The following is a 25,852-nucleotide window of genomic DNA, read 5'->3' as shown; positions in this document are numbered from 1 at the left end:
CAACCCCGTAGAACCTATTTACAAAATGTATCATCAATAAATATAAATTTGCAAACCGTTTTAATTTTAATCGTTTCATTTGTATTAAAATTAACCCGTTGAATTTCTGAGTGGTATCCCGTTTATATCAACAATTGTGCGTCCATAATGTCTCGTAATTACGAAGATAAAATCGCTGGACTCCAATCTACCAAGGCCACGAGGAGCCTTCAACCAGGATTTAAAGTGATAATATAATAAAATATTCCACAAATTTTACTCAGCGCCACCGAGTCTCAAACTAAGCAAAGCTTGTATCGAATACTAGACAACTGATAAACATACTTATATACTTCTAAATACACACATAATATAAATAAATTGCTCCCAAACACGGAACAAATGATCGTGCTCATAGCACAAAAATTGTCCTGGGTGGGAATCGAACCCGCGACCTTCGGCATAGCAGTCAGTGTCACCAACCACCAGACCAACAAGCCCTTGCTTATTTATAGAATAGTATCAGAGCTCTGCATGGTGTAGTGAGGTCTCTCTTCCTCAACTTTAAAAAATGTCTTTAAAAGTTGGTGGTAGGCTTTCGGCGTTTGAATAGAGAACTTGGAATGATAATTTAACGATAAGTAAGAAATAAGGTTTGTTGGTAGCGAATAGAATGGTTTAATTAATGATATCAAGAATTGAACTAAATTGTAGGAAGTGAAAAGTTACAAAATTGGGATAAGTGGTTAAGTGGATTCGAAGAATTACTGCAAAAAGTTGGGACTTTCGAATGTGCAAATTTGACAAGACATGATATCCAAAAAATACTTTCTCCAAGGAAGCAGAAAAAAAATTGGAAGCAATTTACTATTTTGAAGGCTAGTTTTTTCCCGTAGAAATACCATTTTTAATCATATTGTTATTGCTAGGCCCATTTTTTTACACTTTAAATTAGCCAGCTCAAAAACTGTATTTAAATTATGAACAGGTCCATTTAAACGTAAGTGCACAACGAATACCATAAAAGAAAAAAAATAACTCAGGTGCTTTCAAACAGCCAGTACATAGGTACCGAGTAAATTTCCAGTATTTTATCATTATAAATTGCAATTGCAGTTGGCAACTGTCGCAGAGCATGTTATAACTAAACATCTATTATGCAGGGTACGTGATTGGCGAGACTGTCGCTTTGTGTTTCGACTACTTATTGTGTTATCATCAAAACTATTCACCAGAATATAGATTCAGCATTGTTTTGGTATTCGAGTAAAAGATTAGTTGGTGCAAAATAAATGATGGTGTATTACTAATAGCAATATGAGCAATAAGCATGATCACGATAAAGCAGGCATATTATCTAATCTGTAGAAACAAGACAAGAAAGAAGTTTTTTTGAAATTAGTTGTGAGATTATGTGCTAGCGAAACACCGAAAAGTGTCTCGTCTCCTTTCCACAGACTGCCACCATCATACGCGCAGAGAATTGAAATTGATTGGTTTAAATCTATATTAATAGGTTTGAACAGTGAGCTACTTTACAAGTAAAGACAAAATGTACTCACGCGATATCATCAGAAGTACACAACAACTTTTAAACTCGACCCTTTATCGGGAGCTCATGCCTCAACGATAGCTTTAACAAAAATAACAAATAAAATGTCCACCACAACAATATAAACACCAAACATTGCTTAACTCACCCAAATGCTAAAAATGTATGGTTTTCCCATTGTTGGTATGCTTCATTCACGGACTTGCATCTGACCCACTGGTTGCGAGATTATGTAAATTTTATAATTCGTTGACTCATTAAAATGATGATTCATATTACTCGTTTTATACTTCGTTCTACCAATCCCTTTAAAAGTTTACGGGACAGAGCTCTACATGACATGGAGCGCCATCTCTGTCTTTCACAATGTCTTACTTAGTAAAGTTGTTGTATGCCAGCTGCAAAACATACAGTACTTTCCAGTTATATTTGCATTGCAAAAGGGTTGGTATTAGTTGTGTTGCGAGCTTTTTTAAAACAACTTGTTTTTGCAGTTGTTTTTGTAGAGATAGTGAAATAAATCTCACTAGTCCGACTCGACCATGTAGCAACGGAAAAATATGGCGTTTGTCTAAAACTAGGTAGGTACTGTATTTTAGAACTGTAAATAAATATAAGATTTAGAGAAATTAAAAGTAAATATTTCCGTCTTTATATTGGTGGTTATATTTTCTTGTTTCTAAAACTTTCACGTTGTTCAATTGTATTGAGATGACTTTAACTTTGTTATTAAGATAAGTTTAGGTCATTTAGAGTAATTATTTAAAAAAATAAGTCTTAGAATGATAGTTTATCTGCTACTAAACTCCCAAATTGTACTTTTAAATTCCAAAGACCACTTCAAGAAAAATCTACTCAATTTTCTTTAAAAATATTTTTTACTAAGTCAACTTTTCTCAGATATAATAAATTTCAAAGAACGGAAAATTAGATAGCTAAATTGGGTTCAGTAAAAGCCCTGAGTGAGCGGTAATAGTGAGGCGATTATTCCTCGAAAAGAAATTCCCTTAAGAATGTTAATCTCATGCAAATTGGATGGCCCGTCTTATCTCTTAGCAATAATTAGGCGAATATCACTATCTTGGTGATATTAATAATGGTTTTTGGTATTAAGAATACTTTAACAGCAATCTGAAGCTGGTCTGTGGAATTAAATACTATATTATGCAAATAATTATGCAGACACTAGTCATAGTTTAATAAAGATTTATACAGTTTTTAGGGATCCGTACGCATCGGAAACCCTGTTACTAAAAGTCCCTGTCTGTATCTCTGTTACTAGGCTGTAGTTCATGAACTTTTTGTTGTTAAATATTTTTAGTAGGCAACTTTTTTACAAAATCAAATTACCGTAGTAATATTTGACTTAGGTAAAAGAATGCCTTATTTAGATAGAAAAAAAAACCCTCTTCAAAAGCTGTTTTAAAAGCACCAACGAATGCACTAATTAACAGACGTTTACAACTCTTGTTATAAAACTAATCCCCGCTTGGTATACTGCAAATTGAAAAGGACTTACTTCGTTTAACTCTAGACTGTAACTTGCATATTTTAATGGCATTTTAATCTCACAATCCTTAGCGGTAATACCTTGGATATAAATCAACGGTTATCTACTTGTAACCACAGGGTGAAAAAGACAGTAAGTCCACTATTAGGTATTGATATTAATTAGTTCATGTTCTCTAGATGGAAGACTAATCTTAATTAAATTTTCATGTATTACGGAGGGTAAGCAGCGCTCGCTAATGTTGTTCTGAGGATGGGTGACCGTTCTTACAGCATGCATTATAAATATTAAAAAAATGAGGTAAAATAGATTTAGTCTGTTTATACATTATTTCTAAAGTACTTAAATAATAATTTACTACAAATACTTAAATCAATTTTTGAAAAGCAGTATCCGAAAATAATTTTGTCATTATTACGATCCAACATTGTATAGCTATACTGTAATTTATTTACTCTACGTAATTCAAATTCAATAGCTGCAAGTCATTTAATACAAAACGATTGTAACATCGAGTCGTACAATCGTAATAACTCGGATGTCATATTCAAATTTAAAAGCCTAGTTACTGCTTCATTCACTTTCACTTCAAAATATATGAACGCACGAACAAAATTTGTCATAATGTATTCGAGAACAATTTGTATGCGGGATGGGTGTGCATAACATTAAAATACTGCAGTGAATGTGTTACAAAATTGTTTGGCCAATGTTTGTTGTCAAATAATTGTTGTCATGAGGTTGTATATGGAGACCGATATGTGTAAAGTGATAGATGAGATTTTAGTAACGTGTCCTTTTATTTTATTCAAATTCTTAAGTTTAAGGATTAATCAATTTTACTTGCAATAGCAACAAAAATATTTAGTAAATTGCTTTCTGTGCCTTTAATATGAGATATAACATAGATCCTGCAGTATTTGTATAAGCGAGACACCGTTAGATGCAATGTAGAACGCCGTCTCGCTTCCACAGTACCAACAAATCTTCTGTACAAGATAACAAAGGCAATAAACTCTCATCCCATTTTAAATCAATATTTAAATAGTCCATTTCAGAAATATCCAATTTATCTGCACTCGTAAAGCTGGCAATTCTCAAGATATTAGCTATTCATATCAATCCAGATTTAGGATTCAGTCTGAGTGGTTACTTTATAACAAGGAGTGGTTTAATGTAGAGTTATCTTGATTCTAGTCTAACTGATAAGGAGGCAGACGATATTTATTGTAATACTAGCTGTTGCCTGTGGCTCCGTCCGCGTGGACTTCAGTTTACAGCGTGCGGCGGCGCTTTATTTTAAACTAGCTGTTGCCCGCGACTTCGTCCCCATGGGTAGAAGATATAAGTTATGATTTATACCTGCAATGTTTTTTTTCACATTTTCTATTGTATCTTCACTCTTATTAGTCGCAGCATGATGTTTTATAGTCTAAAGCCTTCCTCGATAAATGGTCTATTCAACACAAAAAGAATTTACCAGTACCAGACCAGTAGTTTCTGAGATTAGCGCGTTCAAACAAATAAACAAACAAACAAACCCTTCAGCTTTATATATTAAGTATAGATAAACAATATCTATTTCAAATTTCAAATCTTTGTTAAACGTATTCAAATATAAAAGTCTTTTGGCTTTGGAACTCGAACCCCCCATAGTAAGCTGTAGACTATCTGTGTACAAAATTTCATTAAAATCGGTTCGTTACTTTTGGAGTGAAAACGAGCCACACAGTAAATTAACGAAAGTCAGAATGATGTATAATAAATAATCATTACAGAACTAAAACTGAAAAATAATTAATTACAATTTAAAAGTACATTAGCTACTAAAAGGTGTTTAATTGAAAGTTAGTTTTTTTTAATGTATGTACCTAATCTAAGATTTAACGTAAGCTCATAGATTTGCGAGTATCTTACAGAAATGTATTCGCTTTGAAAGCAAAGGGATTCCATCAATATTCATGAAGTGTCGATGTTTAATTTATAGCTATCGATATAGCTAAATATATTCAGAGTTATTGAATATACGGTAGCGTGTTTGCTAATATAAACTGTATCGGGGTTCAGAATAAATAGTTTAGATTATATTGCCGTTTAATTTATCATTGAAGTCTTCCTTAGGTAGAAGGTAGAGGTCCACTACGATATTTTATATACTGTCTGTAGTACATCCCACAGCTGGGCAGAGGCTTTCCCCTTTTCCGATTACATAGCGGTACGTATTATCAAATAAAACAGTGTTTTTTTGACAAATATTTTAAAATCAAACTCAAAATGAAACCAAAAACTATATAGATAATAAATATCAGACTAATATTTTTAGTAAAGGCGCTTTTTTTTTGTTTTATGTTTACGCTTTGTAGACTGATTTTTTTAAATTAAATTTGGTAAATACTAATGTATTTGTGCAGTCACCCAGTTGAGTAAAACACACTACCATTAAAAGCCGCAATCTTTTTGCCTCCACAATATCAATTTCAAAGATGGTGGAGGATAGACAAAAATTCAAATTGAAAAGTGAAAGAAATATCCGTATTTCAAAATTAATTATCTTTACTTTTTCTTTCAACTTTTCAACCGTAAAGTTGTTATAAAAACTGGGTGTAATTTATTTAATTTACAAAGTAATGTTTAAATGAAAAGGCAGTAAGTTCAGTCAAGGTTGAAAACCAGTCATTAGTGTTTTAATGTTAACCTAGTTTCTTAGGCTTTAATAGACCTTAACTAATATTTGAAAACTTTTTACAGCATATTTTAGAAAATTACTTTCAGTAAGTGGAAAATAGTAACATATATAAAGATTTGCAATTGACACGTTGCTGAAAATAATGAAATTATTCTTTTGAAATTTAAGGCCTATAATGCGATTTATCATCACCGTTTTATCATTATACTAGCTGTTGCCCACGACTTCGTCCCCGTGGGTAGAAGATATAAGTTATGATTTATGCCCTGTTTTTTTCACATTTTCCATTGTATCTTCGCTCCTATTAGTCGCAGTGTGATGGTCTATAGCCTAAAGCTTTCCTCGATAAATGGTCTATTCAACACAAAAATAATTTTTCAATTTGGACCAGTAGTTCCTGAGATTAGCGCGTTCAAACAAACAAACAAACAAACAAACAAACAAACCCTTCAGCTTTATATATTAAGTATAGATAAACAATATCTATTTCAAATCTTCGTTAAACGTATTCAAATATAAAAGTCTTTTAGCTTTGGAACTCGAACCCCCCATAGTAAGCTGTAGACTATCTGTGTACAAAATTTCATTATAATCGGTTCGTTACTTTTGGCGTAAAAACGAGCCACACAGTAAATTAACGAAAGTCAGAATGATGTACGAGTATAATAAATAATCATTACAGAACTAAAACTGAAAAATAATTAATTACAATTGAAAAGTACATTAGCTACTAAAAGGTGTTTAATTTAAAGTTAGAAGTTAATTTTTAAAAAATGTATGTGCCTAATCTAAGATTTAACGTAAGCTCATAAATTTGCGAGTATCTTACAGAAATGTATTCGCTTTGAAAGCAAAGGGATTCCATCAATATTCATGAAGTGTCGATGTTTAATTTATAGCTATCGATATAGCTAAATATATTCAGAGTTATTGAATATACGGTAGCGTGTTTGCTAATATAAACTGTATCGGGGTTCAGAATAAATAGTTTAGATTATATTGCCGTTTAATTTATTATTGAAGTCTTCCTTAGGTAGAAGGTAGAGGTCCGCAACGATATTTTATATACTGTCTGTAAACATCCCACAGTTGGGCAGAGGCTTTCCACTTTTCCTTCCAAACCTGTCGATTACATAGCGGTACGTTTTATCAAAGTAAAACAGTGTTTTTTTGACAAATATTTTAAAATCAAACTCAAAATGAAACCAAAAACTATATAGATAATGAATATCGGACTAATATTATAAAGGCGCTTTTTATTTTTTATTTTTACTCTTTGTAGACTGATTTTTTTTTTAATTAAATTCGGTAAATACTAATGTATGTGTGCAGTCACCCAGTAGAGTAAAACACACTACCATTAAAATCCAGAACCTATTTTTCTCCACAATATCAATTTCAAAGATGGTGGAGGAAAGAGAAAAATTCAAATTGAAAAGTGAAAGAAATATCCGTATTTCAAACTTAATTGTCTTTACTTTTTCTTTCAACTTTTCAACCGTAAAGTTGTTATAAAAACTGGGTGTAATTTATTTAATTTACAAAGTAATGTTTAAATGAAAAAGCAGTAAGTTCAGTCAAGGTTGAAAACCAGTCATTAGTGTTTTAATGTTAACCTAGTTTCTTAGGCTTTAATAGTGCTTAACTAATCTTTGAAAACTTTTTACAGCATTTTTTAGAAAATTACTTTCAGTAAGTGGTAAACCTTTGGAAAATAGTAACATATATAAAGATTTGCAATTGACACGTTGCTGAAAATAATGAAATAATTGTTTTGAAATTTAAGGCCTATAATGCGATTTATCATCACCATTTTATCATTATACTAGCTGTTGCCCACGACGTCGTCCCCGTGGGTAGAAGATATAAGTTATGATTTATGCCCTGTTTTTTTCACATTTTCCATTGTATCTTCGCTCCTATTAGTCGCAGCGTGATGGTTTATAGCCTAAAACCTTCCTCGATGAATGGTCTATTCAACACAAAAAGAATTTTTCAATTTGGACCAGTAGTTCCTGAGATTAGCGCGTTCTAACAAACAAACAAACTCTTCAGCTTTATATATTAGTATAGAAGTATAGATTATTTATAGTTTTAATAACTTCATCATTTTCAGCAGATAAGAAATACAGTTAAATATAAATTACGTTCAGACACAGCGCTTAGCCTTTTCTAAATTGCCCAAACCTAGTTAGCATGAAATTAGGATAATAAGGAAAGTTTCTAAAGACTCAAAGACAGATTTTCCGCTCAATATTAAGCTTAATTGCCGTCACTTGTTTGAGGCTCTACGTTTTATTTAATTTTAGATAATAAAAATTGAGAGGCGTTAATTGCGAACAGATTTCTGCTAAGAACGTTTAAATTTTCCAAGCAAATATTTATATTCCTTTTAATAAAATATACTTTTCCATTCGTTTAACGTATTAAATAAAAGTGATACCATTATGCTATACAAAAGTAGGCAATACACACACATAATGTCCGATTTATCAATGCAGTTTTAAACTTTAAACAGAAACTTAAAATTACCATGGAGGTACCATGAAGGCATCTAAAATTCCATTCAGGCAAAAAAATAAAAAATCATAACACCTTAAACCACAGAAAGTTAGAAACATGCCTACATCCAACAATAAGTGAAACAAGTAAATTAATCCAGTTGCTGTCTGTCGTCAATGCATGTAACATGAGTACTACTACCCACCTCATAAACTAAGACTTGCAATGTGTGAGCGAGAAACTACTCTATTATGTATAACGCCGTCTCTTTTCAATAACTGTCGAGCACGTACCCACGTGGTCAATTTAATGTGTATTTAGTGAGTTACACGTTTTTTATAATTGTCGACTTCGTTATGAATGTTATGAATTTTAATTGCGAGTAATGGAGCGTGGTTGTACGTTTTGTTTTCGTACATATTGTGACGGTGTTCATTTATATTCAGTATGTAATTGTGGTTAAGCTTAAAACTCTGTGGTGGTTGGTAGATAGGTATTTTAAAGTTGAATAGCTATCGTAGATGTTTTACGACGTTGATTCCTAAACTATTTTCTTCAAAAGTTAAAACTTTCGGGAACATATTTACGTAACGTATTAACGTATTATTTAGACCTCAACTATGTGCTTAACTATGTGTTCACATAAATACTTAGACCTTTGTTTGGTCCTAGCTACCGCATTAGGTTAAGTAACCTGTAATGGTAGATTAGTGTGATAATTAAATAAATAAATTCACTAAGTATTTGCTCGTTTCATTGCATTCGGTTGGTCATAAAAAATACTAATAACCGAGACAAAAAAACTGCGATGTCGTTTATACCGACTGTGTATTATTTCATGTTCCAAAGAATTTATATACGAATACTTAAATTATTTGGAAATGATATATAAATGGCACAGAATAGCTAATAAAGCGTATAAAGTGTAGCAATCATAATTTTACAACAGAAAATTTAATTCATGACATAACATTGTCACGCCGACCGTCGCGTGTTAAACAAGCAAGAAATCCATCATAGGCCGGAAGAGGCACTAGTTTTAGTCAACCTAGATATTATAGTTAGCACGTGCAAATATCATAAACACGAACCAGGTCACCCGAATTCGTGTATTATTAGACAAAAAAGTTTTTAGTCTGCACTAATGAGTACAGTCACGAACGATTTACATTTTTCATTGTTTATTTCTTTAAATTATATTATTTGCGAATAACAATGTAAATTATTTATTTCTTTATATATAAAAATAATTTCGGGTATTTTTAAACCAGTATCCTCATTTACTATTTTAGCTTTAAAATGGTATCGTGATTCAATTATTTATAAATAGACGGATGACAATCTAAAATCGAAATAAAGTTGTTTTTCTTCTGAGAATTTTTGTCAATCAGCATTTACGTTAGTTATTTAGTTTAGTAACAATTTGACGCCTTATTAACATAAGTATTTTGTTCTCGCCGGTACCTTTCAGTGGAAAGCATACTAATCTGCTTAATGACTTTAAAACTAGTTTTTGAGTAATCAGTCAAATAAATTTATTATAATTGTCAAATAAAAGGTTGTATTAAGATAAGAGTTGACTACTAATGGTCTGTGAGGTTTCGCAACATTTTAAGATTTATTTTCGCTCTTTTTGATTTCCTTTCTCAAAGGATTTGGCTAGGTATATCATTGTAAAATAGAATATAATAGGGTAATAATATAAATATGATGGAGTCGTATAATGTTCGAATGGAGTTGAAAAGGATTGTCTACGTGATGGTCTTTGCTCAGCAGTGCAACAATATCGGTTATCAATAAAACGAATTAAGAGGATAAACATTGTGTAAAAAAGCAAACGTAATTCGCAAGTCGGTTTCACGACACTCAGAGATCCATGCTGATAGTATAAAGAAAAACGATTCGACATGATCGCTAATGATATTATTGACCGCGCCTACCGTTGCTTAGACTTTTTTTGTTTTATTCCTTTGTCATATCGGCTACAGAACTACATCATGTCAGCACTTTAACAACAAACTATCAATTTAACAGGATCCATCAGATGACAGCCTGATGACAGTCGGAGGTATGGACAAACAGCGGATCCTTAACAATAGTTGTCTATTTTTAACCTTGAAATATGCAACCCCAAAAAAAATCATGCACCATGCTAAAACATCATTCTTCAATCCTTTTTTGTCTCTTCCCTACATCGACTTGTAGTCCTTAGTCATCAATTCCAAACAGTTTATCTTCGAATAAATATTTTTGCTATCAACACTTCGGTGGTCCAAACACACCATAACTCTTCCACTCCATACATTAAGAATCATGATACCCAAACGTGGAAAGGTGTCTGCATATAAAAGAGCTAGTTTAATAAATCGAATACAAAATGGCGGCTTTTAATAATGGAACTGAACGTTTAATTAACAAGCGAGTGATAAATTACTGGGTGTCGATGCGTTCAGCTGGTAAAGTGGGTTTTATTGTGAGGGGTTAGTGCTTTTAAAAGTATTGTGGTGTGTGGTGCTTGTGTTGTAGTTGTGTATTGATAAACTAAGCTACTCATGTTACTTATCATCATTGAAGTTAATGTCAGATAGATAAAGTATCAAGTATTATATTTAGATTGAGATTTCTGATGAACCTTCGATGTTTTTAGACTCATCTGTTAGTTTCGTTACGTAAATTTTTTAAGACATTCTAACTACAGGATAAAATTAAGTTTTAACTAGTAACGTAGAAACTCTGACTAGTCCAACGTTAGAGCCTAAATAAGTTACAGTATAACTCTACGTTCGGTATAGACTAGTTTCTCTACACATAAAGGTCCATTTAAAAAGTTTATTGTTTTAAACCTTAAGCTACAGGCATACAGTGCCCTTAATGCATCATTTACTTAAAATTATATTACATCGAAATGGTAATTTATTTTTTAAGGTTAAACTCAGTACTTACGTAATAAAGGTTACCTGCCCACAATGCCCACACAATTAACCTTTCAAAGAACAAATTTTAATAATAATTAAGCTTATAAAATAATAGGCTCTCAGAATATTAATTTCATCCCAATATTGGCTTTACAAGAGATAATGTAATAGTTTTACCAGTTTCCATAATTTCGGGGAACTCAAAGCCAGTTTTCGAACTATAATTATTTGAAACGAATTTCATAGATATTATAAAGTCAAACAAATAGATGAATATTGAACCGTAACCGAAACTAAAGCAATGTTTTATTGATCTAAATACGCGTTACACGGTTATTCGTTGCGGATTTTAATTCGAAATGATAAAAAATGTGAGGCGGGTAAAAAGTGTGACGGCGTGGCTTCACCATACCTATTAGAGATCTGTAAAGTCAAACGTAGATGAAATTGAAATCTTCCTAATCAATGAATATGTTCACCCTATCGGGGTCCAATGTTCGGCAAAAGTCTTCCAAAAGTCAAAAGCCACAACACTCGGTCCATTCTTCGCCAGCTATCTTTTTAGGTTCAATTGTTAAAAAATTACGAAATTCGCCAAAAAAGTGCCATTATAATTTACAATTTAAAATTAATTTAAAAAAGATTATACAACAATTATTATTGCAGATCTTACTTATAAATAATTATTCATCCAAATACAGAAAATACGACTTTGACGACCTCCGTGGTCGAGTGGCGTACGCACCGGTTTCAAGGTGTCGCTATCTCTGAGGTCCCGGGTTCGATCCCCGGTCGGGTCAATGTAAAAATTCACATTTCTACATTGTCTCGGGTCTGGGTGTTTGTGGTACCTTCGTTGTATCTGAATTCCATAACACAAGTGCTTTAGCAACTTACTTTGGGTTCAGAACAATGTATGTGATGTTGTCCGCATTTATTTATTTATTTATATTTTATTTAAATAGACATAGTACTTATAATAAATTCATCTGGCAAGTTTTCGTCACTAAGATTTGACACAAATCAATGCAACACACAAACCCGATTAATTAAAGATTTTCTGTTGCGCTTCAACTTACAAATAGGCCGAACAGAACCATAAACCTCGAGACGAATCGATTACTAAATCGATTTCATTCGATATCGATGACATATCGTAAACAAGTCATCGATACGTCGATGTTATGGCCGCTGTATCGTATAAATCTCAATTGGGCATAATTTATTAATTACTATTAATTATTTCTAGTTTATAGTAGCCCAGTGACCCTTTACGACTAGGACCGGCGCGCGGCGTGGGAACACTAACACTTCGGGGAAATTTGAATAATATTGAAGTATTATATACGAAATTTAATTAGACCCTAGTTTGTTCAAATAAATGGTTTCTACTGTAGTGTAAGATCAAAGTATACGTTCGGGATTTATCTTTATTTCGTTCGGAGCAACAAAATAAGGAACAAATTTTGAAATTCAAAAACTTAACTATTTTATACTTTTTAGCCGTGACGCGAAAAGTCGCGGAAAGTCGGGAGTCAACACATTCCAGTTTAAATATCATTTTTTAGTCTCAAAATATCTCATACACCAAAAAACCATACATCACAATTTCTATTAAAACCGTAAACTACAAAAAAGTTTCATTAACAATACTGTCATACACAACGCACCAAGCATTAGGGTGACCAGGCACAAGTGTGCCACTCGGATAAAAAAACAAGTGCACATCAATTACCTAGACTGTCACTTTCCTACCCAATTCCAAAAAACAATGGCGGGTCAGACATTAAAATATTTGTATAAAAACTCCAACATTAATACAGAATAGAGAAAGTGTTTTTTGTTTGAGCAATTAAGGTAATAACTGCTTTATAGCCGAGCTTTTTAATGCAACTTTTATTACTGTATTATGTTCTGGGAGTAAAATTAATGGCCGCAGAAAAATCCCGTGTGTATCAAATTCATCAGCGTTGTGTTCAAGTGATTCGTTCTCTAGTAAAATGTCATGTTTTACTTTTCCACGATAATCGGGAGCTTTAAAGTGGAGCGTGTCAGATTGTGCTCTAGCTTTGTTTATCGTTTAAATATTTGAATAATCTCACGTGTAAACAGATGTATGCATTTAATTATCTTAATCTGTTAAGCTCTAGTTTAATATGAGAAGTATGTGTTACATGAGACTTTGAGTTTGTATTGTGAGGGCACAAGGTTTTTAAAAGGGGGACTCAATATATTTATACGCCAGCGGCATCTAAAACACAACTTTTTCATTTAATAATAAACATCAATATACCATATTCCTACAAAGAACGTCCCTATAAATACATTTTTAGACAGAACAGCCAAACAACAAATTGTACCAAAGCCTGAAATCAACCAAATATATTTTGAATAATAAAGCATTACAAAGCAGTCTACCCATCCTGGCGCACAACTACATTGGCCAGTAGTTGCGCGTCAGGGTGGGTTGACATGTACAAAATAATAATATATCAAAAAAGAGTCAACCTATCCTGACCCACACACACTAAACAAGAATCGCCTAAAGTACAGATAATTATGTAAAAACAACCAGAACACAGATCTCCTTTGATCTTGTTCAGTACACGTGATAAAACAAAGCAATTTGTAAAACAAACACAATTGTACCGAAAACGATATCCTTCGGATTGGCGGAGCAATTAATTCCTGTATTGGATTCCGATTCAGTGCTCTGCAATACTCTGCACTCAGCGACGCGTTTTTCCTTTGAACTTTCGGTTGTGTGTCCATACGATGTGTTCATTTATAGACAGATTTCATTAGGGTTTGTTTTTACCCATCATTTTATTGGCCTAGCCTTTTCCCAACTATGTTGGGGTCGGCTACCAGTCGAACCGTTTTCAGCTAAGTACCAGTGTTTTACAAGGAGCGACTGCCTATCTGACCTCCTCAACCCACTGGTAGTCAGACTTTTTCAAGCTTCTGACTACCTGTAACGACTGTCAAAGATGCAGGAATAACAGCCTGGACCCACAATTTAACACGGAGGAACTTGTTATGACAAAGATGGTCACCCATCTACGGACCAACCGCGTCAAGCATAGCTTAACCTGTGATCGATTCAATTATGCGGTTATAGCTTAGCCACGAACCCCAAAATACGAAAAGAGGCCGGTGAAGTAAGAGACAAATACGCGACATCGGGCGTATCCTACGAATATAAGAAAAAATAAAAATAAATTTTAAACTTGTTTTTTTTTGTTATTGCGGCAATTTATTTTAACTCTTTAGCTATTACGGTTAACGAGTTACAATGATAATAGATTTTATTAATTATTGAATACCTCCGGCGTCGGTCAATAGTACCGGTAATTAATTTCAGCTCTATTAAAACACCTCTTTTTATATGACTATAATGCATTTAATTAATCCCATAAATTATAATGTAATACATATATGACATATAAGCAGAAGAAAACCCGTACCTTAACCTTTCATTTGCGTATTAAAAAAAACACATTTGTTCGACAGCATATTACGGAAAATACAAATATTTATACAACACTTACCAACGCTATGTGTAAATACATTTAACATTCATTTAAACAAAACGATTACAAGCTACAAAAACTCCAGTAAATCAAGCTCACATTTCTATGATTAAATATGTTCATGTTGCTTTAATATAAAATTGTAATACATGCAGCACATTACTCTGTGGAAATGTGTAAAAAACCGGTCAAGAGCGAGAAAGATTAACGACACAGGGTTCTCTGCAAATAGGCTAAAGACAAATAAATCTGTTAGATGACAAATATGTAGGTACCCTCAAATTTATTTATGAACATCAACTTACTATCTTACTAATATTATAAATGCGAAAGTTTGTAGGTAATGATGTATGGATGTTTGTTCCTCTTTCACGCAAAAACCGAACAGATTTAGACGAAATTTGATACACAGGAAGTTTAGAACCAGGATTATCATATAGGATAGTATTTATCCCGATTTTATGTTCTCGTGGGATCATTTTCAATTTGTAGAAGATAGACCCGCGGACAACAGTTAGTCTTGAAATTTCAACTGCCGTCTAACTAACACAGTTTATGAGATATAGCCTGTTGACGGACGGATAGGTGGAACCTTAGTTGTAAGGGGTTTTTACCCTTTGGTTAGGGAACCTTAAAAAGTCAATGTAAACATGAAATGTGGAACCTGCTAGTGTTGTTATTGGTTTTAAATCGAATGTACATACAGATACATCCATCGGTGTACAGTTTTCTTTTGGCATTCATTTAATTGTGGTGTCACCATACGTTGTTTTTGCCGCGGATATCAACACCTTTACAAATAAATCAAATACATACTGTCATTATAAGTTTTTGAGTTTTCAATGTTTTTTTAAGATGTTGTTTCGTACCCAAGGGGTAAAAACGGAACCCTATAACTAAGTATCTGCTGGCTGTCTCTGTGTCAGTCCTTCACCAGGTTAAATCTCATGAATCGCTATTGCTAGGCAGTTCATTTTTTCACCGATAATATATTGCTGTTACCGCTATGACAATAAAATTTATTTCTGATTAACAGTCACAAATCTTAAAATAGGAGCTTTCTTTCAAGTGACACGTGTCGCCCTCTTTTTACCTCTGGCACTTGTGACTGTCAACATAATTCTCAACACTAACATTTTTCATTATTATCCCTCGTCCAGGTCACCGAATCAACAGGCTCATCAACAAGTAGGTCACGGCAGTGTAAAAATAATCCGAGGTCTCCCAAGCGCCCACTTTATTAACCAACATCAACAAAATAATGCTTGGGAACAATTTATATTTATAATGGAGTCCTACATACATAATTTGCTGGAAAAGTACGTGAGTGTCGTGTTACTCTGAATTTCCCGGAGGAAAGATGAAATAGACAGGTCCTGTCACATTTTGTAGGCGATACATTGGTGATTTTTGTAACTTACTTAATAATCGAAAGATTTTCTAACTGTCAAAATATCGACGGTATCTGTACCACAATGCCTATGATTGGTATCGTTTTGTTTAGGTATATTATCACTAAGTAACATGAGGGAAAAATTAAAACCGGTGACTAAAGGTAGCGTACAAATGGGCTTAAATAAAACATATTTGCAACAACATTCGCTTATCCACCAAATTTGTGACCGTAGGTAACTGTTCTTTACCTTCACAGATCCAAGAACACCACCGATTCGATTTAGAATGTACATACTCGGCCTAGTCTGGATTTCTGTATCAAATTTAACTTCAGATCCAATCACTGACATGTTTTTTGTAGCATTTAGGTCAATTTTACGACCCTTCGAGATGCAATGTTGAATGTGACTCAATTGTAAAGATAGTTATTCATATATATATGTAAGCAGGTAGGTTTTAACAAAGATATTTTTTAATTTTATATTTTTTTAGATGTTATGAAATGTCTGACGAAGATCCCCAACGCTAAGATATATAAGGTAAACGCGCTCCCACGACAGTGCGCTGTGCTGTGAACTCATTACGAAATGCCGGATTTTGTGCCTCGTTCAGTCTTTAGTCACGCATATGTTTTGTGTCAGTGTTTATGTTGGTCCGTCTTTGTGTTATGTAAGCACTTTCATTTGAAATTTCAAGGCCTAAACAGACTGTCGAAGCAGGATCTTAAAGTATATAAATGATTTACCTTGTCTTGATTTACCACCATTTTTTAAAAGTCAAAAACAATTTATTAGATTAGATTAGATTAGAATATTCTTTATTGTACACCATGGAATTACAGCAGTGATTCTTAATACATACAGTGTTAGGGTACAATTAATTTGCCTAACCATGAAAAACAAACATAATATATCATGCCTTACGAGTAATTAATAATTTTGATTATTTTTAATTCTTAAATAATCAAAATATCAACGTTAAAGTGATGTGATCAACATAAAGGTTAATTTAATGACGTTAACAATCACGACAAATTAACCAAAAATAAAACAATTTCCAATTTACAAAATTTTCCTTAAATTCCGAGAAATCACGATCGCATGGCCACAATACTGTGTGTCTAACCTACTTTACCCCAATCCAATTGCTCACGAGAGTAAATTCGAACAACTGTTACAGAAATAATTGCAACACACTCATTATGATAATACGTATCAACACAGCCATGTTCGTTATAATTAAACTTGTGTAATTAATTAGGGCTTGCTCTCAAGGTAATATTTTTATTATTTTATTATTCGTCGTATAAGATGGATATTATGGTTATAAGGGAATTAGGTTTATCTGTACCTTAATAAAGGCCCTTATTTATTGTCACAGTCAAAAAGGTACAAATATGTAATTTTAAGTAAACAAGTTTTACCTTTTATACTTTTAGGTAGATGTTTAATTATACTTGGCCTCAATGTGACCCAGTTAATAATAGGTTTCTTAAACTATTTATGAATAATTAGCTGAAAAAACTAAAAAAAATAATTAACCATTTAATTATATACCTATATGTATACTTGCTGCATGGTCAACAAATGATATGGAAGCCATTTTCTTTTAATACGTTTTGTCTTTTTCCATCTGTCGGTGCGTTTGTACACGCTTTCGACTTATTTATATCCAAAAAAGTTCTCCTAAGAAAATTTTCCACTTGGGTGATCCAGCTAGTGTATTGTTATATTTCTGTACATTTCTTCTAAGACGTACAAAAAGTGGGTGAGCAAATTACAACAGTTTTGTATGCAAAACATAAATTGCATATTTCATTTCCCGCTTTTATCACTACCCCATAGTTTATTAGCAATTCCTTTAGTATCGTAGTCACACGCATACCGACAAACACGAAACGATGAGTTATACAACCAGATAGTTCCATTTTTCCTAGTAGAAATCAATCATGTACCGATGGCCCTTACACGTAAGGTTATACAATCAAGAAAACTTGATATATTTCGTTGATACGTGAAAATTAGATAAATTCTATCGTAAGTCATAAATAAATATTTGTTAATAGGAAATACGGAAACAAAAGTATTTTATGTTAATAAGTACTACATTTACTGTTTCTACCAGTATTGTAGTACGAATTGTTGTTTTTTGCCGATTTCATACTTATATCGTTTATAAAAAAAAGTATAAAAAAGTCAGAAATACGCGGGCAGTACCTACGACAAGTGCCACAAGTAACCTCTATTATTCATTCGCAATCACTCCACACCAATTAATCACCATACAACAAAGAGCAAACGTATAGTAATCACTATAGTCATAGCTAGTCAGTCTTACCGGGTGCGCGGGCGGCATGCATGTGTCGTTCGCCGGCGCTCGCGGCGCATCACCGCACCTGCAGTTGCTGCACACACACCTTGGAAACAAACAATAAATGATATCAGTATTCAAATTAATATAAGGATAATTTAATTACATAGGCAGAAAGCAAAACAAGGTAGTCTGCCTGCGACAAGGTGATCATCCGGGACCATCCGTAGTAAGATTCTGATCAGCTTAAAAGTGACGTGAAGTCGGAATTAATAAACGATCCTGGGAGTGTTGTTATACTTTTGCCATTGATGTAAAATATAAGAAATGTATGACTAATTAATGGCCTGCTTTGCTCTATTGCTATTCTATCCAATTCTGCATTAATAAAAACATAGCAATCGATTATGCTTTGATTATTCACTAGCACTAACGCACTGATAGTAGTTCGATATACATAACTCAGTTCCAAAGTCATTCTGTAACTAAACGAACGTTCGATTGGAGTCGCTGTCGAAAAATACTGTATAGATTCAGATTCGGCATTTGAATTGAAGACGTCTGAAAAGAATCTATTACTTAATGCATCAAGCGACAAAATCTACGGTCACCCTTTTACTTTAACCACATTGGACGAACATCAGGCGTTACCAAAGTTACATAGATACCCAAATACATTTCACATAGTTCATTATACGTGATATCCATGAAATTCCTAGCGACGCTCACGATGCGGTTACCGGTCAGATTTCAACTTCGCCTAACGAGCTTCAATTAAACCCGATCTACTTGAATTAGAAACCGCACAAATTCTCATATCGAAACTGAAGATGAGGAATTAATTATTTATTTAGTAGAAAATGATTTTATTTTTGTTGAAATGTAACACATAAGGGTTAATTAATTAATTAATAATTAATTAAAGAAATCGCTAGCGTAAGTTAGTAATTTGTGTGATTTTCTGTAGCATAGATTATAAGTTACCCAAAATCAAATCACAATGAAATAGCGCAATTTAATTAGTATATCTGAGACCAGATAAGCCAGCAAGAAAATATACTATAGCAAGCATACCGATTTCGAGTAACAAAAGGGAATTATCATTGAGTTTTGTCCTAACTCTGCTTTTATTTTCTTTACCATTTGATAAGAACAATAATGCACAAAATGTATGTCTCGAAACTTGATTATTAAAGGCGAAGAAAATGATCTTACATTACCGTTCATTAAGCCTTGGTGAGCTAAGACCGTTCTCACACGAGAGGCTGCTAGTACCATCCTATATACTGTGACGCTAGTTACTGATCTTAGTCTTCAACAATGAGGGTCTATGATATGAACGCCCGTAAACCTAATAGGTATTAGTAAATAGGTATGTGTTATGTGTATAGTTTTTATGGTCAAGACTCGTCTTAGCTCATAATGAACGGCATGAATATTCGTTCTTTTTTACTGCGGTAAACTGGGTTATTACATAACATAACAATTTTATAGTTCTTTATATCCACTAGACGTTGTGGTTCTTAAGTATTGAGTTCTAGCTCAAGTCTTAAATGTCGATCTAAACTTTAAAAGAAGCAGAAATTGGATGAAAACTGGAATCTTATCTATTAACTAGCTGTTGCCCGCGACTTCGTCCGCGTGGTTAGATGATATAAGTTATAATTTATTTCTACCCTGTTTTTTCCACATTTTCCATTGTATCCACGCTCCTATTGGTCGCAGCGTGATGGTATATAGCCTAAAACCTTCCTCGGTGAATGGTCTATTCAACACAAAAATATTTTTTAAATTTGAACCAGTAGTTCCAGTGATAAGCGCGTTCAAACAAACAAACAAAATCTTCAGCTTTATTTATTAGTATAGATATAACACCAGTTTACTAATAGGTATGCAAATTTAACATCGTAAATAACAAAACATTACAAATACACATTATTGAGAACATAAAACGATTTGTTGTCTAAAAATACATATGTTATTAAAGCGGGAAAGTTATAAACGAAATGAAAGTAAATTTATATGGGAATTGAGATCGTTACTTAAACTAGTTTTATAATTTAGGTGTAAACCTGATCTTTAATTGAACGCGAAAGTAACTAAGTTGTAACTTATTTTGTGTTATTATTATATCAATATTTAGCTATTTTGTAAGTTATTCTAATAGAAATTAAGTATGACACACTCACACATAACCTATTTTTTCTAGTTTATCGATATTCTTTTTGATACTGGATTATAACAAAATCTGTTTTTATCAAAGGAATGGGAATTGCTATTTTCTTTTCGTATATTTATTCTGTGGGATATAACACTTAGCTGTATAGTATGCACAGAGAATGGCCGGATTCGTAAAGGTCACATTTATACATTAAGTTTATTAAAGAGACTAGGTTGTTAATTGAATGACTGATTAAGCTTTGTTAAGACACCTATACACTTTGATTACATTGTAGTTATAATGACATTATACCTAAATCATCACGCAATAAAATCATCAAAACAAGCATCAAATACAAATTCAAAAGCTCATAACAAAACCAAACGAATCCAGTTTACCAACAATATACAAACCGTAACAATAATTTCAAGCAAACAGCTGATTCATTCCGTTTTTTATTATACATAAATATTTTCAAATATACTGATTGCTATCGCGGCGTAATCGCTGCGTAACCGCTACGGCAGGCTAATGAGCAACACGTACAGTTATTCACGCCGGTCAAATATTAAAAAAAAAATTGTAACACTCGAGAAAAGTTCGCTTTTTTAAATTTAGTCATTATTGAAACGTGTTTCGAGTACTCTCGAGTGATGTATTCGGGCATTTCAGATGTTATGTGTGACGTATTTGTTTGTGTCTAGGTAAAAGTTTAAGTGTATAAATAGCCGAGAAATTAATTATAACTTTCTTTTCGATCATTCATGGATAAAAATAGAATTGTTAAACAATTATGTTTGAGTGCCGGATTAAGCAATTTTATGTTTTAAAACGTAGGTATAATTTTAGTTTGTCTTCTGAAAAAAGCACTTTCATAAAGCGAAATCGGTCATGCAACTTTTAATAACCACACCCACGTATACTCAATATTAAAACAACAAAAGAATCTTCGCCACAGCTATTAAATACCCACCCAAGCAATCTTCATACATTAGAAAGTAGAAATGTACAAAAAACTGAAAATGACGCATAATCGATGACAATCCGGTAAGAAACAATCTGTGGCCGTATTTCATTTTAAAACCGCAATTCTTCCAATTTTAGAGAGAGATAGACATACTATAGTGTATAAGTACAGATATCGCTATCTCTTTCTTTCAGGAACGGAAGAATAATGTGAAAGAAAAAGTACGTTGGCGTCCTATAACAATACGTGCGCCCACTTAGAAGTAACGAGTCGCTTGCGGTGTGCAAATTACGATCATTCGCGCTTCACGACAGATGCTGGCTGTTCAGACTTCATAAAGATATTAACCGTAGAGGTTGAATACTTTAAATGAAAAAAGAATTTAAAGTGTTTATGAAGAACAAAATGTTGAATGTGGAATTTTAAATAGTTCTGTTTTTTTTTATAGATCTGATGTGTTTTGACTTTTATACGTTGCGTTAAGTTGAGAAACAAATCAATTAGAACATTTCAAATGTATCAGATTTTTTTTTCGGCGAGTTTTTTGGGAAGCCTCTTCAGTATAGTATAATATATTCAGTCAGTTTGAAGTTTTTATCTGAATATAAGTTTAGACTACTTCTACCTACGGACTTGAAATTTTGCTGAATTTTGCTCCATCAGACGAGTTGTCACGACTTAGCGTATGTTAGTGAAATACTAAGATGTTCGCATTTCGAAGTTTCTGACAGAATTTGGTCGCTAGATATTTTGACATTCGCGAAAATTGTTATAGGGCTGCGCAGCGCGTCTTCTAACTTTCGTTTACTAAAACGAAATTGAAATTTGTGAAGTTAGTCTACAAAGTAGTACTTATTAACGTCTAGAAGGACACAAATATAAAGCACACCGTATCGCCTACCCTTCACCACTTCCTTAGTGTTAACTAGCTGCGTCCCATCAACAGGAGCTGTTTCATTATAAAATACTAACAACATACATACTTATATATATTGCGATGTGACATTTATCACACATTTTTTTTACTAATTTTAAGGTACATTTTATTTCTGTACAATTATTTTGTCGATCCAAGGCCTCAAGAAAAATACACGCACATTTTTAAAAACAGCAATCTCATTACACAAATAGACAACCGATTATCGTATCAACTTGAATTCTAGACTCTAACAAAAACATTCCCACAGTAATTCTTTTTAAACAGCTGTTCTTTTACATCGGTATGTAGATTCGACAGCATGTTATCAACCCATCGAACTGTAATTTAAGCTTATAAATACGCGATTTACTTTGAAGTTAATAAGTGTCATTAATACTACGCACTTATGGTAGATGCAGAAAAGGGTATTAATTTTTAAACAGGTGTGGTTACTTCGTATATTTACTATAAATACATTGAATAGAAGTTTTGCTGTTGTCAAAGCAGGACGAAGCTATACGCAGGTTTAAATGTCGTCTCGCTCCCACAAACGGAAACCTGATTGTAATTCTTTATAGTAAGTCCGCTGAGACGTGTTTTCATCGTCGTAATTTAGCGATAGCATTTTAAAAGAACAAAGCATGTATTATTAAGAAGTTTTTAAAATAAGTTCTGAATTAATCATTATGTGAATAGAATGCATTGAAACTTACTGCGAAGTTAAAGCTACGACGGCTCTGAAAGCTAACAAGTTTCTGTTTTCGAAAGTAGGTTAAAATAATACTTGCTCTTATTTCAAAAATTCAGTCTTATAATAAGGTCTGATTCTGTATAAACTTTTTTCTTTTGTTAAAATTAGAACATTCATTCGATCTAAATCTATACTCTATCTATACTAATATATAAAGCTGAAGAGTTTGTTTGTTAGAACTCGCTAATCTCAGTAACTACTGGTTCAAATTGAAAAATTATTTTTGTTTTCAATAGACCATTAATCGAGGAAGGTTTAAGGCTATATAACATCACGCTGCAACTAATAGGCGCGAAGATACAATGGAATATATGGCAAAAACGAGGAAAAATATTCATCTTAGAGGGCTTCCGTTCAAAAATTCCTAACTAATATCTTCTAACCACGCGGACAACGTCGCGGGCAACAGTTAGTTGAATATAAAGTAGACTATTTTTGTGATTTATTTTCGGCCTGTTATTATCAGAATATATTGAAATAAGCTCAATGGTTCATCGAAGTAACGGTTCATGAAAAACAAACAAAAATTCGCTATTACAATCGATCATAACGCGGTATCTGTAAAACGCAGTGATGAATATGCGCAGTGAAATAATATGCCGGTTACGAATAGCTTTTGATATGAGTAGGGCTGTCACCTGCAGATATACAGACAATATGTGGTTACAATTTTGTTTTTGTGTAATTTAAATCTAGCTCGAATTCCTTTGTAACTTTTGATAAAATATATTACAAATACAGCTGTCTTACATTTTTAAACTATTTTACATTTACCAACATTTAAACAACCTTATGGTACTATCCACAAATTTTGCGATTACAATAAAATAATAATTATTTTTTGAATCCCAGTAAGGACTTATACAACTCCAAGTTAAACACACCAGTCGTTTTACCAGTTAAGCTACCAAGGTCACTAACCTAGAGTTCAAATTTGTCCATTGTATTAACACCGACTTATGGTGGGAGATTATATAAACGCTGTTCAATTCAATCTTATTTATAATAATTTATTTATAATATATCCTGGGACAACTCACACACGGTTATCTGATCCCAAGCTAAGCAGAGCTTGTGTTATGGTAACCAGACAACTGATAAACTTACTTAAATATTTCTAAATACATACATATTATAGATAAATTACACCCAGACACCAGAACAAATGATCATGCTCATCACACAACATTTGTCCTGGGCGGGAATCGAACCCACGACCTCCGGTATAGCAGTCAGGGTCACTAACCACTAGACCAACAGCCCCTTATCTGCCGATCCAACAGTTATTGGTTGACCACAAAACCAAAGACAGCACTTGACATGTGGTGTGTGGGTGACAGATGATCAAGTAATATCCGTAATGATTTTCACCCTACAAATACAAGGCGAAATCTCCAAATTACGAGTAAATCAATTAAGATATTGTTGCTTATTTAAAAAGAAAATTATCGTAAAAGCAACCTTATCTGAAAACAACAGAATTAGTTTCACGTTAATTCGATTTACAGCTTATTGTTTCACCCCGTTGTATTTATAGAATTAGATTGTATTAGGTTTAGTTATTAGACGTAGAACAAACAAATTTCGTTTCGAATTACGTTACAACGACTTTAGTAACACAAAGCACTGTTGACAAGATAGGATGTAATTGAATTAACGAGGTTTCATGAAACTAAAAGCAGTTGCTAAAATGGTTTTAAGATTCAAGGGTCTATTTGTGCTGAACTCTTGGATCCCAGCAACTGGGCAAAAGGATTTGCCCAACTGTGGAATACAGCCTCATCTCACGTTTCTACAAGATTGATCAACATACCGCCATTGTACCCTTACACTATATGTTCTAAGAATCACTGATATAATTCTATGAGGTACAGTAAAAAATATTATATTCTATTCTAATAAACGAATTGCCAAGTAGTTGAGGTCACCACGCCAAACCCACTGAGCGTAGGACAAACATTTGTGTGATCGACGAATGCTTGTCCTAAGTTTGGGTGTCTTTGTGCATGTGACTTGAATGTTTGTGAAAACCCCCGCGATACAAGGATTAAATGCCTTATTCCTTTATGCTCGAGTTGTTTAAAAAAACAATATTAACACGTAAAGTAAGCCATGCCATTACAAAAATAGACTTTACAGCCTTCTTAATGAGTTAGCAAACAAAACAAAATCCCATTACAATTAAAAGAAATAATTTTAATAACGCGTGCCAGCCCTGAACACGGCATGCACTCGGCGTGATGCGCTCTGCCGGTACCGTTGCGAGTCGCGTCGTGTATCAATAACGCATCAGTGCAACCATTAGTTGGATTCTTGCTCCCGCTCTCGGCCAGATACACTATTCTGATTTATAACAAACGGCAATATTAAATTACAATAGCAGTGGCGATAATTGTACTGGGATTTCTGAAATTGCTGCTGTTAATGGCTGAGTATTTATGAGATACTATCTTTGGTTTTATATTTATTGGGCTTTTGTTGTTTTGTGGACTTCACAACATATTCCGAAAAAAGGTCATTGCTATATGCATCAGCAAAAGAGTAATACCAAGTAGGTCTTATTACTAAATTTGTTAAAAAAAAAACTGCATTAAAAGTGCCTTTGCCATCAACTCTTAAAACAGAAGTTTTGCGATTGTGCAAAGCAAGTCGGCAATAACTCTATAATGCAT

General features: G+C 33.2%; 1 protein-coding gene across 1 annotated transcript in view; it reads right to left on the bottom strand.

Annotated features, from left to right (window-relative positions):
* Positions 1–25,852, bottom strand: part of LOC113505414 (serine proteinase stubble) — a 145,314-nt gene that overhangs the window by 106,616 nt on the left and 12,846 nt on the right. The window contains exon 2 of the mRNA XM_026888086.1: positions 18,410–18,488. Coding sequence (XP_026743887.1) covers positions 18,410–18,431 — 22 coding nt within the window. The 5' untranslated portion in view covers positions 18,432–18,488. The remainder of the gene's footprint in view (positions 1–18,409; positions 18,489–25,852) is intronic.

This window comes from Trichoplusia ni, chromosome 25, assembly GCF_003590095.1.
Source record: "Trichoplusia ni isolate ovarian cell line Hi5 chromosome 25, tn1, whole genome shotgun sequence".
Taxonomy (NCBI): Eukaryota; Metazoa; Arthropoda; class Insecta; order Lepidoptera; family Noctuidae; genus Trichoplusia; species Trichoplusia ni.
The sequence above is the reverse complement of the archived record's forward strand: the minus strand, read 5'-3'. Positions and strand labels throughout refer to the sequence as shown.